At 41.7% G+C, this 12,953-nt stretch overlaps 1 protein-coding gene and 1 long non-coding RNA gene across 2 annotated transcripts in view; one reads left to right on the top strand and one right to left on the bottom strand.

Annotated features, from left to right (window-relative positions):
• LOC127575837 (E3 ubiquitin-protein ligase RNF149-like) overlaps positions 1–8,296 on the bottom strand; it is a 40,626-nt gene extending 32,330 nt beyond the window's left edge. The window contains exons 1-2 of the mRNA XM_052026004.1: positions 7,654–8,296; positions 6,345–6,601 (exon numbers count right to left, since the gene is read on the bottom strand). Of these exons, the coding sequence (XP_051881964.1) occupies positions 6,345–6,601; positions 7,654–7,811 (415 nt within the window). The 5' untranslated portion in view covers positions 7,812–8,296. The remainder of the gene's footprint in view (positions 1–6,344; positions 6,602–7,653) is intronic.
• LOC127575839 (uncharacterized) lies at positions 7,633–12,953 on the top strand. The gene is made up of 3 exons (XR_007957133.1): positions 7,633–7,703; positions 8,198–8,507; positions 11,227–12,953. It is a non-coding gene; the product is annotated as an uncharacterized LOC127575839 (long non-coding RNA).

Raw genomic sequence — 12,953 nt, 5'->3', positions numbered from 1 at the left:
ACAGGTGAGCTCCATGGACCACTTTAAATTGAAGGAGGGAGTGACACGCACATAATGATGAAGTATTAACCAGTTTAAAAATTTGATTCCAAGTTTCCTCAGAAATTGAAATATGCAGATCATGTTCCCAAGCATTTTTAAATTTTGTCTAAAGGAACCTTATTCATTCCTGATAACCTATCATAAAAAGGCTTCAAATTAAGAATTACATCTAGTAAGTTCTTATCAGGACTTATAGGGAAAGTATGTACTTGAGATTGGAGAAAATCTCTAATTCTACTTTTTTTTAAAAAATTCTCCCCACATTCTTATCTACTAACCCCGATTCTACCACTCACCTACATACTAGGGACAATTTATAGTGGCCAATTAGCCTAGCAACCCACACACCTTTGGGATGTGGGAAGAAACTGGAGCACCTGGAGGAAAGCCACACAGTCACATAGAAAATGTGCAAACTCCAAGTGGACAAAACCTGCAGTCAGGATTGAACCCAAGTCTCAACTGCTGCGAGGGTGTGGTTCTATTAGCTGGGCCACTGCTCCAGTGAAAACTGAAAATTATTGAGTATCTCTGCTCGTCTTTCATCCACCATAGTAAGAATTTAGATATTTTTTAAATTCACCCTTGTTTTAAAATTTCTTTCTTGCATTTTTCAAAATCTTTTATGACTTCTCCTTTGAAGGACATCAAAATGCCAGCCAACAAACAAAAGCAACAAGATTTTGGCATTTGAATTAAAAAGAAAAACTGAAAGATTGCCTGGCAGAAACTTGCTGTAAAATGTAGATTTACATTTTACATTAATCATTACAGAACTAGAAGATTTAAACACAATATTAACAAGCATTGAGCAAAAACTAGCTTTCAAAGTATTTAATACAAAGCATATAAAGTCATTTGTTATTGAAAGAGATAAACAACTTCGTGGAAACTGAAGTTTAAAGTTATAAAATGACAGAGGAATAAGCAGTGAAGATCAAATGCTACCAGATAAGTGTGTAATTGTGGAATGTGTCTGTATGAAGTTAGTGTGTGTGACTTACTTGTTGATTTCCCAAATGGGGAAAAATAACCTTAAAAAATTTCTAGTGAATCCACAATACCAAATGTTCTTATAAAATCCGTTATATTCCAAGTTATACAAGACCACCAAGCAGAATAAATAGACTGACTGCCTTTTGTACAGCAGAGAGCATTCTAACTGGTTGCATAACCACCTGGAATGGAGGCTCCAAGGTGCAGGATCAAAAAAGGCCGCACAGGGTTGTAGACTCAGCCAGCTCCATCACGGGCACAACTCTCCCCGCCATCGAGGGCATCTTCAAGAGGCAGTGCCTCAAGAAAGCAGCATCCATCATTAAGGACCCTCACCACCCAGGACATGCCCTCTTCACGTTACTACCATCGGGGAGGAGGTACAGGAGCCCGAAGACCCACACTCAGTATTTCAGGAACAGCTTCTTCCCCTCCGCTATCAGATTTCTGAATGGTCCATGAAACCACTACCTCATTATTCCTCTTTTGCACTTTCTTTTACGTCTTGCACTGTACTGCTGCCGCAAAACAACAAATTTCACGACATATGTCAGTGATAATAAATCTGATTCTGATTTTCTTATCAACAAACGTGCTCTTAAATGCATAATCCAAGTTAACATCCCAATGAAGTACTTAAGGTGTTGCAGTCAAAAGATAGTTTAATTTGATAAATTAAAATGAGGTACCTTCTGCCCTCTCATGTAATGGTAAAATGTACCAATGGTACTATTTTGCACAAGGAGGTGTGTGCGTGTGAGAGTGGTGTGGGAGGGAGGGAATATCTTTGTATCCGCGTCAGCATTTATGTCGCAACAAGCACTACCAAAAAAAAACAAATTTATCTGGTTATCACATTGCTGTTTGTGCAAATTTGCTGTGCACAAATTGGCTGGTGCATTCCTTACATCAGTGTTTGCATTTGAAAAGGTTCTTCATTAGCTCTGAAACACTTCAGATGCATGAAAACTACTCTTAGTTTTATATATTAATTTCTGTTACTTTGCTCTGAATTCCAACATTCCATTTTCCTGACCGACAACATAGATATCCTGTCCAGAGTTAAAATGACCCACTGTTTGCTTTAGCAAATGCTATGATATATCCAGTTAGTAGCACCCCTCCCCATGCCTGCTACACCCCAAAGGTTTAAGATCAATTCTGATACTCTGAGTGTTTAAATTATGGCAATGGGCCAATATTGTTCCAGATACAGTGGCATTGCAAGAGATGCCTTCCTTCAGTTAAGATGCCAAACATGCTCTCATCTACCTTTTCAAGTGTTTGATTTACAAAACAGTTGTATTCCTGGAAGATGTTTCATTAAGTGAAATTCTTGCAGATCCAAAAGGCCAGACAAAATGCATTTTGGTACAGGGCATTTCTATGGGCAGAGAGCAGTGCACCACTTGTTATAGTGAAAAATAGGTTACTAAATCAAAGACAAGTACTCCAATTAGTTCACAGCATTGTAGCAAAAATTGGTAAATTAAACCTTCTCTTAGATAGCCACATGAATGATAGAGAAATGGAGGACTATGTGGGAGGGAAGGGTTAGATAGATATTAGAGCAGGATAAAACATCAGCACAACGTTGTGGGCCGAAAGGCCTGTACTGTGCTGTAGTGTTCTATATTAAGTCCAGGAATATATTAAAGATCTAATTGCACAAATTTAAGAAAGGAGAGCATTTTCCTAGTATCTGGACCAAAAATTCACACTCAAACAATGACCACCAAAAAAAAATAATTAGAAGCAATTCACATCCTTGTTTCCAGTTAGAAGCTGCTAGTAAAAATTGCTGCCCTGTTCATCTAAGGACATAAATTGATGCAGAATGGTTTGAAAAACCTCAAATCTATAACAAAATCAACTGTTTTAGTGGACTCCTTAAATTTTAATCATTTTGCCACTTAAAGAACTGAAATTCCCTCCTTAGCCTCTTGAATTTGCTACCTCACTTGCCTCCCTAAACATACTTCTTCAAACCAAACTCTTTGGCCAAGCTTTTGGTTATCTGATCTTATATCTCCTTAGGGGCTCAGAATCAGGTTTTGTGAAACACCTCATGTTTTACCACATTAATGTTTGATACGAATGTAATTTTCTTCCTGCTGTCTTAATGTTTTCTCCTGTCTTTGATCAATGCTCTCAGTATTATTCTTTTCTATAATGTTTTTGTGTTATTTTTCCTTCCTTTTCTGGTGAAAAGTGATGCATGATAAAGTATGGCAGGATAGGGGAAAGAGACCACAAACAGCAGAATTTTGGATGATAGCCATTTAATTATAATCACTTATGCCAACCCACACCCTCCCTATATCTTCACCTTCTTGGAGCTTATCTCTATCCCTTTACATCAGTGCCCCTATATTTTGATCTCATACAGTAATTAATCTTTGTATTCCCCACATTCCCCAGCTGCAAATGCTGCACTCTCATTTACTTTACCCTACTGTGCCTTGTATTCACTCTCCCCATATTTTCTCAATAGTAGCATCCTCACAATAGCATTGCTGGCTTTGAAAGTTACATTTACTTAGTAAAAATGACAAAAGAGACTGCCTCTATGTCTCACTCTTTGCATCATAGGTGCAAGCAATAACAACTTCTCCTAAGTATCCGTCAGATTAAATCAGCAACAAGTTAATTGGTTATCTTCAAAAGTTGGTCTTCTGTGAATTGAATTTCACACATGGAACATTACTTCTTGTTTCTCCAAGTATAATATACTTGAGTTATTATTGGAACCCAAGTCAAAACCTTCAGCTGGTACATCATAAATTATCTCCCCCCCGCCCCCCCCCCCAACTTAATAAGACTACATCACACATCCCATCTGTTTTTACACACAATAGAAACTTTACCTGAATAAAGCTTTTGCAATTTTTCTGAGATGTTATTCAAATCATTCTGGTAAATAAAACTACTGAAAGGAAATTATTAGAAACTGAACTACTTAAAGAAAATTACTGAATGGTACCAAGTACAAATCATACAAATTACTGAATGGTACCAAAGTATTTGGTCAAAAAATTGCACTGCACCTATTCAGAAATTAAGACTTGGAACTAATTCATAGGATATACCAAAGGTCATATTGCACCAGAACTCCTACCCATTGTTCCCATTTTGTTTCCCAGCTTCCATGCAATTTTCAACTCAAGTCAAAAGATTCTTTGCAATTCTATATATTCAAATCATATTTGCTCCTTCCCTACTTTATTAGAGATGTCCTCAAAAGCACTTGGTGATTATTTGGACATGACTTACTCTTAAAATCAAACTGGTCCTCATATTTTCTTACAACATAGGACACCATTCGTCCCATCGAGTCTATGCCAGCTCTCAGAGCATTTCCATCAGTCCCAATCTCCCCACTTATTTCCTTGTAACATACAGTATTCTCTGCCACATGCCCATCAACTCCCCCACCACCTGCCCCTCCACCAAATTCTCTTGCCTCACATTAATTGGCTACTGCAAATTACCCAATTACCAGCATGTTTTTGGGATGAGGGAAGAACTGGAAAACCCAGGGGAAACCCATGTGGTCACAGGGAGAGTGTGCAAAATCCACACAGCTGGTACCCCAGTGTGGGATTAAACCCAGGGTGCTGAAGCTGTGAAGAAGCAGCATCAATTGTTGTTCCACTTGGCCACCCGTTGAATACATAATGTCAAAAAAAGGTAAAAGTATTTTATGTATACTTCACAAGCCACAAAGTACCATGAACCACTTATTTTGTTCCAAAGTAAAATGTTTCTCTTTTAATTTAAGGAATATATCATAGAACAGTACAGCACAGGAATAGGCCCTTCAGCCCACAATGTTGTGTCAAACTAATTAAACTGGTATTTAAATACCTAACTAAACTTACCCCTTCTGCCTACACAATGTTCATATCACTCCATTGTCTGCACATTCATGTGCCTATCTAAGAGCCTCTTGAATGCCTCTATCGTATTTGCCTCCACCACCACCCCTGGCAGCACATTCCAGGCACCACTGTGTAAAAATAACTTGCCTCACACATCTCCTTTGAACTTACCCCCACTCACCTTAAATGCATGCCCTGTAATATTAGACATTTTGACCCTGGGAAAGAGAGGTACTGTGTCTATGCCTCTCATAGTCTTATAAACCTCTATCAGGTCTCCCCTCATCCTCCGCCACTCCAGAGAAAACAACCCAAGTTTGTCCAACCTCTCCTTGTAGCACATGCCCTCTGATCCAGGCAGCATCCTGGTGAACCTCTTCTGCACCATTTCCAAAGATGCCACATCCTTTCTATAATGGCATGACCAGAATTGAATGCAATACTCCAGATGTGGCCTAACCAGAGTTTTATAAAGCAGCAACACAACTTCCTGACTCTTGAACTCAATACCTTGACTAATAAAGGCAAGCATGTCGTATGCCTTCTTTACCACTCTATCAACCTGTGCAGAAATTGTCAGGGACCTATGGACTTGGATCCCAAGATCCCTCTGTACATCAACACTTAAGGGTTTTGCCATTAACAGTGTACTGTTATTTTATATTTGATCTCCCAAAGTGCAACACCTCACATTTGGCCAGATTAAATTCTATCTGCCATTTTTTGCCCATATCTGCAACTGATCTATATCCCACTGTATCCTTTGGCAAGCTTCTGTACTATCCACAATACTACCAATCTTCGTATCGCCTGCAAACTTACTAACCCACCCATCAACATTTCCATCCAGGTTGTTTATATACATCACAAACAGCAGAGATCCTAGTACAGGTCCCTGTGGAACACCACTAGTCATGGACCTCCAGCCAGAATAAGTCCCATGGACCACTACCTTCTGTCTTCTATGGGTAAGCAAATTCTGAATCCAAATGGCCAATTCACCACAAATCCCATGCATCTTAATCTTCTGGATGAGCCTTCCATGAGGGAGGTTCATCCAGAAGTTTTTTTTGTTAGAAAGCATCTGATCTTTAAATAGAACAATAGATCTGCAAATTGAGCAAACAATTTAAACCTTTTCAACATCAGTGATGAAAATTCTAGCAATTTTCAACAGCCTAATTGTTAGGCTTTAACAGTTCCAGTAGCTGACATATAATTACTCATGCTACCAACAAAAGCAAATCATTTCCAGTGGCAACATGATGTTCAATTATCTAAATTACTTTGGTAACAAATCTGCAGCATTGCATTACCAGTAACAACATGATTGTTTGATTTATAAAATAACTAACTTGTAATTTTAAAAAATTAGTCATTTATACCTTACCATTTCCACAAATGACTATGTACTCCAGAACTTACCAATATGATTCATGGTGACTGTTGTATTCCCAGTCCCAAGAAAATTATAAATCACAACAGCAGATGCCATTTTTTTTGCAGCATTTAAAATCTTTTCCTTGAAAGTACAATTCCCTCTGGCTACCAGAGCTATCCATGGTTCCCCTGTTCTTGAGATAAAATATTCTGTGTTGGTGTCACATCCCAGTTGGTCCCTATTGTTTCTGGGGATCCCAATCACTCCTTGAACACTATCCTTGGGAGAACTGTCACCATACCTAGAAGAACAAAAATCAACAGACCTTAATTACCTCTCAAATCTGGATTAATATAATGTCATTTTTTTTCTTTATTGAACATTAATCTATTCCCTCTTAAAACCTATCTCCCACTTTCTCTTTCTTCCATCAATCAATCCACATTATTCTCATATCCTTCCATCACTTTCTCCCACCATCTCAATCCTGCTAAACCCTACCAATTACTTCCTCTTTCCTCTCTTATGCCTTCTTCCTAATCCTCAAACAACTATCTCCTTCACAAGCCCCCTCCATCTCATTGGCACTTAAGAACCCAATTCCCAGTATAATCAGCCCTAAATGCCCCCACGACTTTCCCCCAAACCTCCCCATAACATACTGATCTTCCCCTCAACTATCAATGCCAGGTTCCCTCCCTCCCCACCTAATCGCCACTCTAAGTATCCTCACCTCCCCCAAAATGAACCACTGCCTCCAGCCCCCAGATATCACTTTCCTCTTCCCCCACACCTCCTCCCAACCCCAGTGTCCTTCCCCTCCCTCCAGCCCCCAGGTATCACTATCCCCACCCCCCCCCCACCAACCTCAGTGTCCTTCCCCTCCCTCCAGCCCCCAGGTATCACTATCCACCCCCCTCTGCCAACCCCAGTGTCCTTCCCCTCCCTCCAGGTATCACTATTTCCACCACCCCCCACCAACCCCAGTGTCCTTCCCCTCCCTCCAGCCCCCAGGTATCACTATTTCCACCCCCCCCCACCAACCCCAGTGTCCTTCCCCTCCCTCCAGCTTCCAGATATCACTATCCACCCCCCTCTGCCAACCCCAGTGTCCTTCCCCTCCCTCCAGCCCCCAGGTATCACTATTTCCACCACCCCCCACCAACCCCAGTGTCCTTCCCCTCCCTCCAGCCCCCAGGTATCACTATCCAACCCCCCCCCCCCCCCCACCAACCCTAGTGTCCTTCCCCTCCCTCCAGCCGCCAGGTATCACTCCCCCGCCCCTATTCCAGACCCCACCCCCCGGAGTCACTCTCCTCCCCTTCTCCAGCACCCCAACCCTCCAGCCCCTACCTGCCGCTCTCGCTGCTGACCGATACGGTCACGTTGGTGTCGGGGTCCAGGTAAGCCGTGCTGACGAAGGCCGTGAACCACTCGACTTTGGCGCCCAACGCGGGCCTCAGGAGCAGCAGCATCAGCCAGGGAGACAGGCCGGCCGCCCGCCGTCGCATCGTCGCTTCCCTTCTTGCCGCCGCCGCGGCAGTGGAAGCAAATGGAGCCCCCAGGAGAGCGCCGGCCGGGCTTGACCGTCTCCGCACGACCGTCCGACGGGTGTGAGCGCAGGTCCTGGGTGTGTGTGTGTGTGTGTGCACACTCGTCCTTCAGCTTACACACCAGTCCGACTGCTCCACGTCCCGATTTGTGGGGCCCGATATATCCCCAGTCTCTCTCTCTCTCTCTCCCCCCGGCCGTTCGCGGGTCCCTCCCGTGCTATCTCACTGCCTCCCCGCTCTGCATGCACCGCTTTTTGCCGGCACGCCGTAACCCCCCCTCTCCTCACTGCTGACTTTGTTCCGCTCCGGCTCGGGTCTGCATTCCTTCCTTCCGACTCTTTCAGTTGCAGTTCGTCCGCCTGTTGATGTTGACACTCGCTGACCTGACGTCAGTAACAGATCGGGAGTGACACTCGATGGGAGGCGCAGCAACAAACTACTGCACGCCGCTGCAATTTAACCCCAACCAGTGCTCCCAGCCTGGCAAGGAAACACGTGCCTGCTGCATTGCTTCTTCCACCGTGGTCTTCGAAATGATTTGAGGAAGAAATGTTCAGAATTATGTTTCTTTTATTATCAAAAGAATGCCGTCATGATCAAAAAATAGTGCGGCCAATCTTTCACAACGAGGGAGAAGAACAGCCAGAACTGTACGTAAGTTCTGTCACAATCAGGTCACAGACAAATTAGATCACAGAGTGTTTGGTGGAGCTCATTTTACCGTACGCCACGTCTGAGGCCAGTTCTGCAAACAGCGAAGTGCACTTTCACAGTCCCTTAAGATGGTACAGTCCGGATTGGGAATGGTTATGTGTAAATTAACTGATGGGACGTACAAGGCTGATGGCAGATAATTTAGCGTTTTCTTTTGGGAAAACTGGCAGAGCTCCACTTGCCAGGTTTGATATCAATCAGCCTGAGATCTGGGACACACTGCATGAAAGCATGATGGCTCGACTTGAATCATTCCTACATAGTGAAAAGCCCATCACTAAATATGATGCAGTGAGGTGAAATTTACTCCAATTCACAGCAATATGATACAGAGCACTGATCATGAAGTTTGCAAAATGTTCTGTTCTGAGGTTAGGGAATACAATTGATGCCAAGTTGATTGCATGGCAGAGGAATTGTGAGCCTGTTTTTTTATTAGCGTCCCTTCTGAACAAAAAAATGTATTCATTTGTATCTAAAATTGTTATTTAACACTTCATATCAAGAATACTTGACATCAGTGATGACTTTATATGAAATATGTGTGGTAGCTTAAGAGAACTTAGTTCTCAATGGGGCAGAAAGGCAAGAAATTAACAAATAACCCACAAAATAAAACATTTCAGTATTGTTGAGCCCAGGAATCCGATCTAGCCATTTTCTCTGATTAGCACTTGTGGTTCAAACAAGAACATTCCTTGCTTTTATGCTTTTCCATTAACTATGACAAAGTGCCTTGCAGCGAGTGCCCAAAATGACTGCAGGGGGTGGGGGTGGGGTGGGGTGGGGGGGGGAGGGGGTTGAAGAAGAAGGGATCATGGGGGAATCATTCACATTAAGTCAGAATTTATGTCCCATTCTCAATACTGTGCTCAATATTAAAGTAATCCTATTTGCCATTAGGTAAGATTTTCTTTAATACTGCTCTTTGATTGATCTTTTTCCTCAAAGACTTTAAATTTAGCCATTTCTAGAAAATAGCCATGGTTTGATTTTCCCCAAATCAAATGTTCTCTTCTTGTGGTCACACTTTCTTTACTTCAGTTTTCAATATATTTTGTATGTCTTGTCATAACATATCAATACAAATTGTGAAATCTTTCTAACGTACTTGGACAGAAATTAATGAAGTATTTTAATCAATACACACTGACTCAGAAAGGCTGAGTCATTCCATTTTATGGCATTGGGTACAATGACTCACTTTTTAAAATGTATTCATTCTTTGGATGTGGATGTCACCGGCAATGCCAGCATTTATTGTCGATCCACAATTGCTTCTGTATTCACAAGGCAGTGAGGAATCAAGAAACACAAGAGACTGCAGATATAAGAATCAGGAGCGAAACTGAACGGCTGGAAGATTTCAACAGATCAAGCAGCACCTGTGGAGGCAAAGGGATCCACTGTCAATCACACCTTCCCCTCTTCCACCCACCCACCTTCTGCTTTCCGTAGGGACTACTCTCTGTGACTCTGTGGTCCACTTATCCCTTCCCACCCACCCCTCAACCTGTCTGTCCTTGGCCTTCCCTACTGTCATGGTGAGGGCAAACACAAACTAGAAGAACAATAACTCATATTTTGCTTTGGTAGCCTACAACCCAATGGCATGAACCTTAAAACTACAAATTTCATGTAACCCACACCCTCTGTCTTCCTTTCCCACTCCCAACAGTCCACCCAAATTCTTTCTCCAGTTGTTCACCTTTTCCGTCCCTCCCCCACCTGGTTCCATCTTTGCATCACTCATAGACCTATCCACCTGGGCTTCTTCTCCCTTGATTCACCATTTCTATCCACTCTCCCTCCCCTACCTGATTCCACCTGCCCTTCATCCCTCCCTTATCTACTCCCACCTGTCACCTACCAGACTCTGTCTCACCCCTCTCTCTCACTTCTCTATACTGGCTATTTACCCTCTACACTTTCAATCCTGATGTAGGGTCTCCACCGAAGTGTCAACCATCCTTTTGTCTCCACAGATGCTGCCTGACCTGCCGAGTTCCTCTAGCAGTTTATTTTTTGTTCCAGTGAAGAGCCATATAGACCATAATAAAAACAGAAAATGCTGGAAAAGCTTAGCAGGTCAGGCAGATCTGTGGAAAGAGAAACAGTCAACATTTTGGGTCTGTGACCATTCATCACATGTAGGCCATGTTGGGTAAGGAAGGCAGATTTTTAAAACAAATTGCTAATGCTGGAAATCTGAAATAAAACTGAAAATGCTAAAGATACTCAGCAGGTCAGGCAGTATCTGTAGAGGGAAGGTATTTAAAATTTCTGCAGAACTGCAGCTATTACCCTAAACATTGATTCTCTCCATCACACCATGGCTGCTGTGTGTACCATCTCTGAGGTGCACTGCAGCAGTTTGTAACAGCACTTCACATACTTGCAGACACAACTGACAAAAATGGCAGGCAGATGAGAAAAGTATGTAAACTGTACACTGGAAGAAATGTATTTAACTCCTGATAGACTAACAATGACTCAAAATCGACCAAAATTCTATCCAGCATGTTATCAGAGATCACAAGACCCTTTTCCTTACTTTAAAAGAACAGGCACTGAGCCAAGAAACTGCAATTAAGTTAGATTTTTCACAAACAAGATTGACTTAAGGACAGAATTTATATTATCTGCCTCTTTTCCACAGAGTCTGACTGCGAAGTTTTCATAGAGGAAAAATTCATGAACCCAGAGCTCTTCCCTGTCAAAACATGCTTCTACCAAAGGACTAATTAAAATTGAATTAGGCCATGCATGAACTTACAAGGAATAAACTGGGCACCGAATGGACATTAATAAAAGAAGTTTGCATTAATTGTTAAGTGATCCCTCAACGTGGTGGGATTTCCTTCACCAGAAGAGCTACAGCAGACTGAGAAGGCAGCATCATTTCTCAAGACCAGTTACGATGGGAACTAAACATTGGCCATGCCAACCATACCCAGAATGTGCATGTGATAAATAAAAACATGAATAGAATATCTTTACAGTTGCTGGGGTGAAAAATAGCTATTAAAATTCAGAAGATTAAAGTAGATCAATATTGAGGTTTACATTCATACTCAATTAATTGTGTGCATTATGGGATTAATATTCTCCAGACTGAATGGCAGCTCAGGGTGGAGAGAAGGGAAATGAGTGGCGAGGAGGAATTTCTCATATTCCTTCCATTCACAATTCACTAAATAATCTCCCATGATCTACAAAAGCCCTCTGTCAAGCAGCTTCTGCCATCTCTGCCAGGAATTTGGAAGGGACTATTCACTCTTTAACAGTCTTGTTCATTCTTTTATTACCTCCTCTCCCCAACATTCCACTTTGGAGTGTCGTACTAGATTAAATTACTCTGTTGCTTCTTCTTTTATCATTATTTTGGACCACACTCTTTCCATGTGACCAAAAGGCTGGACATGATGGTGCTCAGTGCTAAGGAAAACTGCTCTCGATACACTTTGCATGTGAATCTTGAGTGCCCCATTTAAAACAAAACTTATTCACAGATATTCAAACCAATTGAACCAAATAGCCTACCTTCAAATGTTGCTCTGATTGCATCTTTTAAAGGGCCTGACTTCTTTTAAACTACCCACAAAAGATCCCTTTCCAAAATGTTAATTTACAATTTAGTTTCTCAAATGTTAGTAGGGCTAATGATATATCTCACCTGGATGAATACACATGCTAGGAAGGACTACAAGGGTTACCCTGAGCTTCCAGTCACCTGTCATATTAATTCTCTGTTCCACTTTCACTCTGACTTCTCTGTCCTCAACCTCCCACATAACTCCAAAAATGTCCAGTGTCAGATCGAGGAACAAAACCTCACCCTCTATCTGGGCACTTTGCATCCCTTGGGACATTTTAATTTAAAATTTTAAGGTAACAGCCCTCTTTCTTCGTCTCCATAGATTGGTTGTATCTTTCTGTTTAAAGTTGTTCCTTTTTTTTCTTTTATGTCTCTAACTGCTGGTTTTATTATTATTTTGACAACTTTGGTTGACATTCGCTCTCCAGCCCTCCCTGCCTTTGAAAATTAAAACATGTTTGTTTTCTCAACTTTTTCAATTCTGATGAAGGGTTGTTAATCTGAAATGTCAACTCTATTTCTCTCCCCACAGATGCTGCCTGACCTGCTGAATGCTCCCAACATTTTCTATTTTTTTCAGATTTGCAACATCTGCAATTTTTGCTCCAATTATGAGAGCCAATTTGGCTCTAGAGAAATCATAGAAAGGAGGTATTCTTTTCCCTCTATTCCCACTTTCCTACTTCTGAAAACTTCTCAGTTTTCCCTCTCCTACCTTTTTTAAATAGTGAGGTCACACATGTTACTCTTCAATTTGCAGGAACTATTCCAGAATCAATAGAGTTTTG

This window comes from Pristis pectinata, chromosome 11, assembly GCF_009764475.1.
Source record: "Pristis pectinata isolate sPriPec2 chromosome 11, sPriPec2.1.pri, whole genome shotgun sequence".
In the NCBI taxonomy this organism is placed as follows: domain Eukaryota; kingdom Metazoa; phylum Chordata; class Chondrichthyes; order Rhinopristiformes; family Pristidae; genus Pristis; species Pristis pectinata.
The sequence above is the reverse complement of the archived record's forward strand: the minus strand, read 5'-3'. Positions and strand labels throughout refer to the sequence as shown.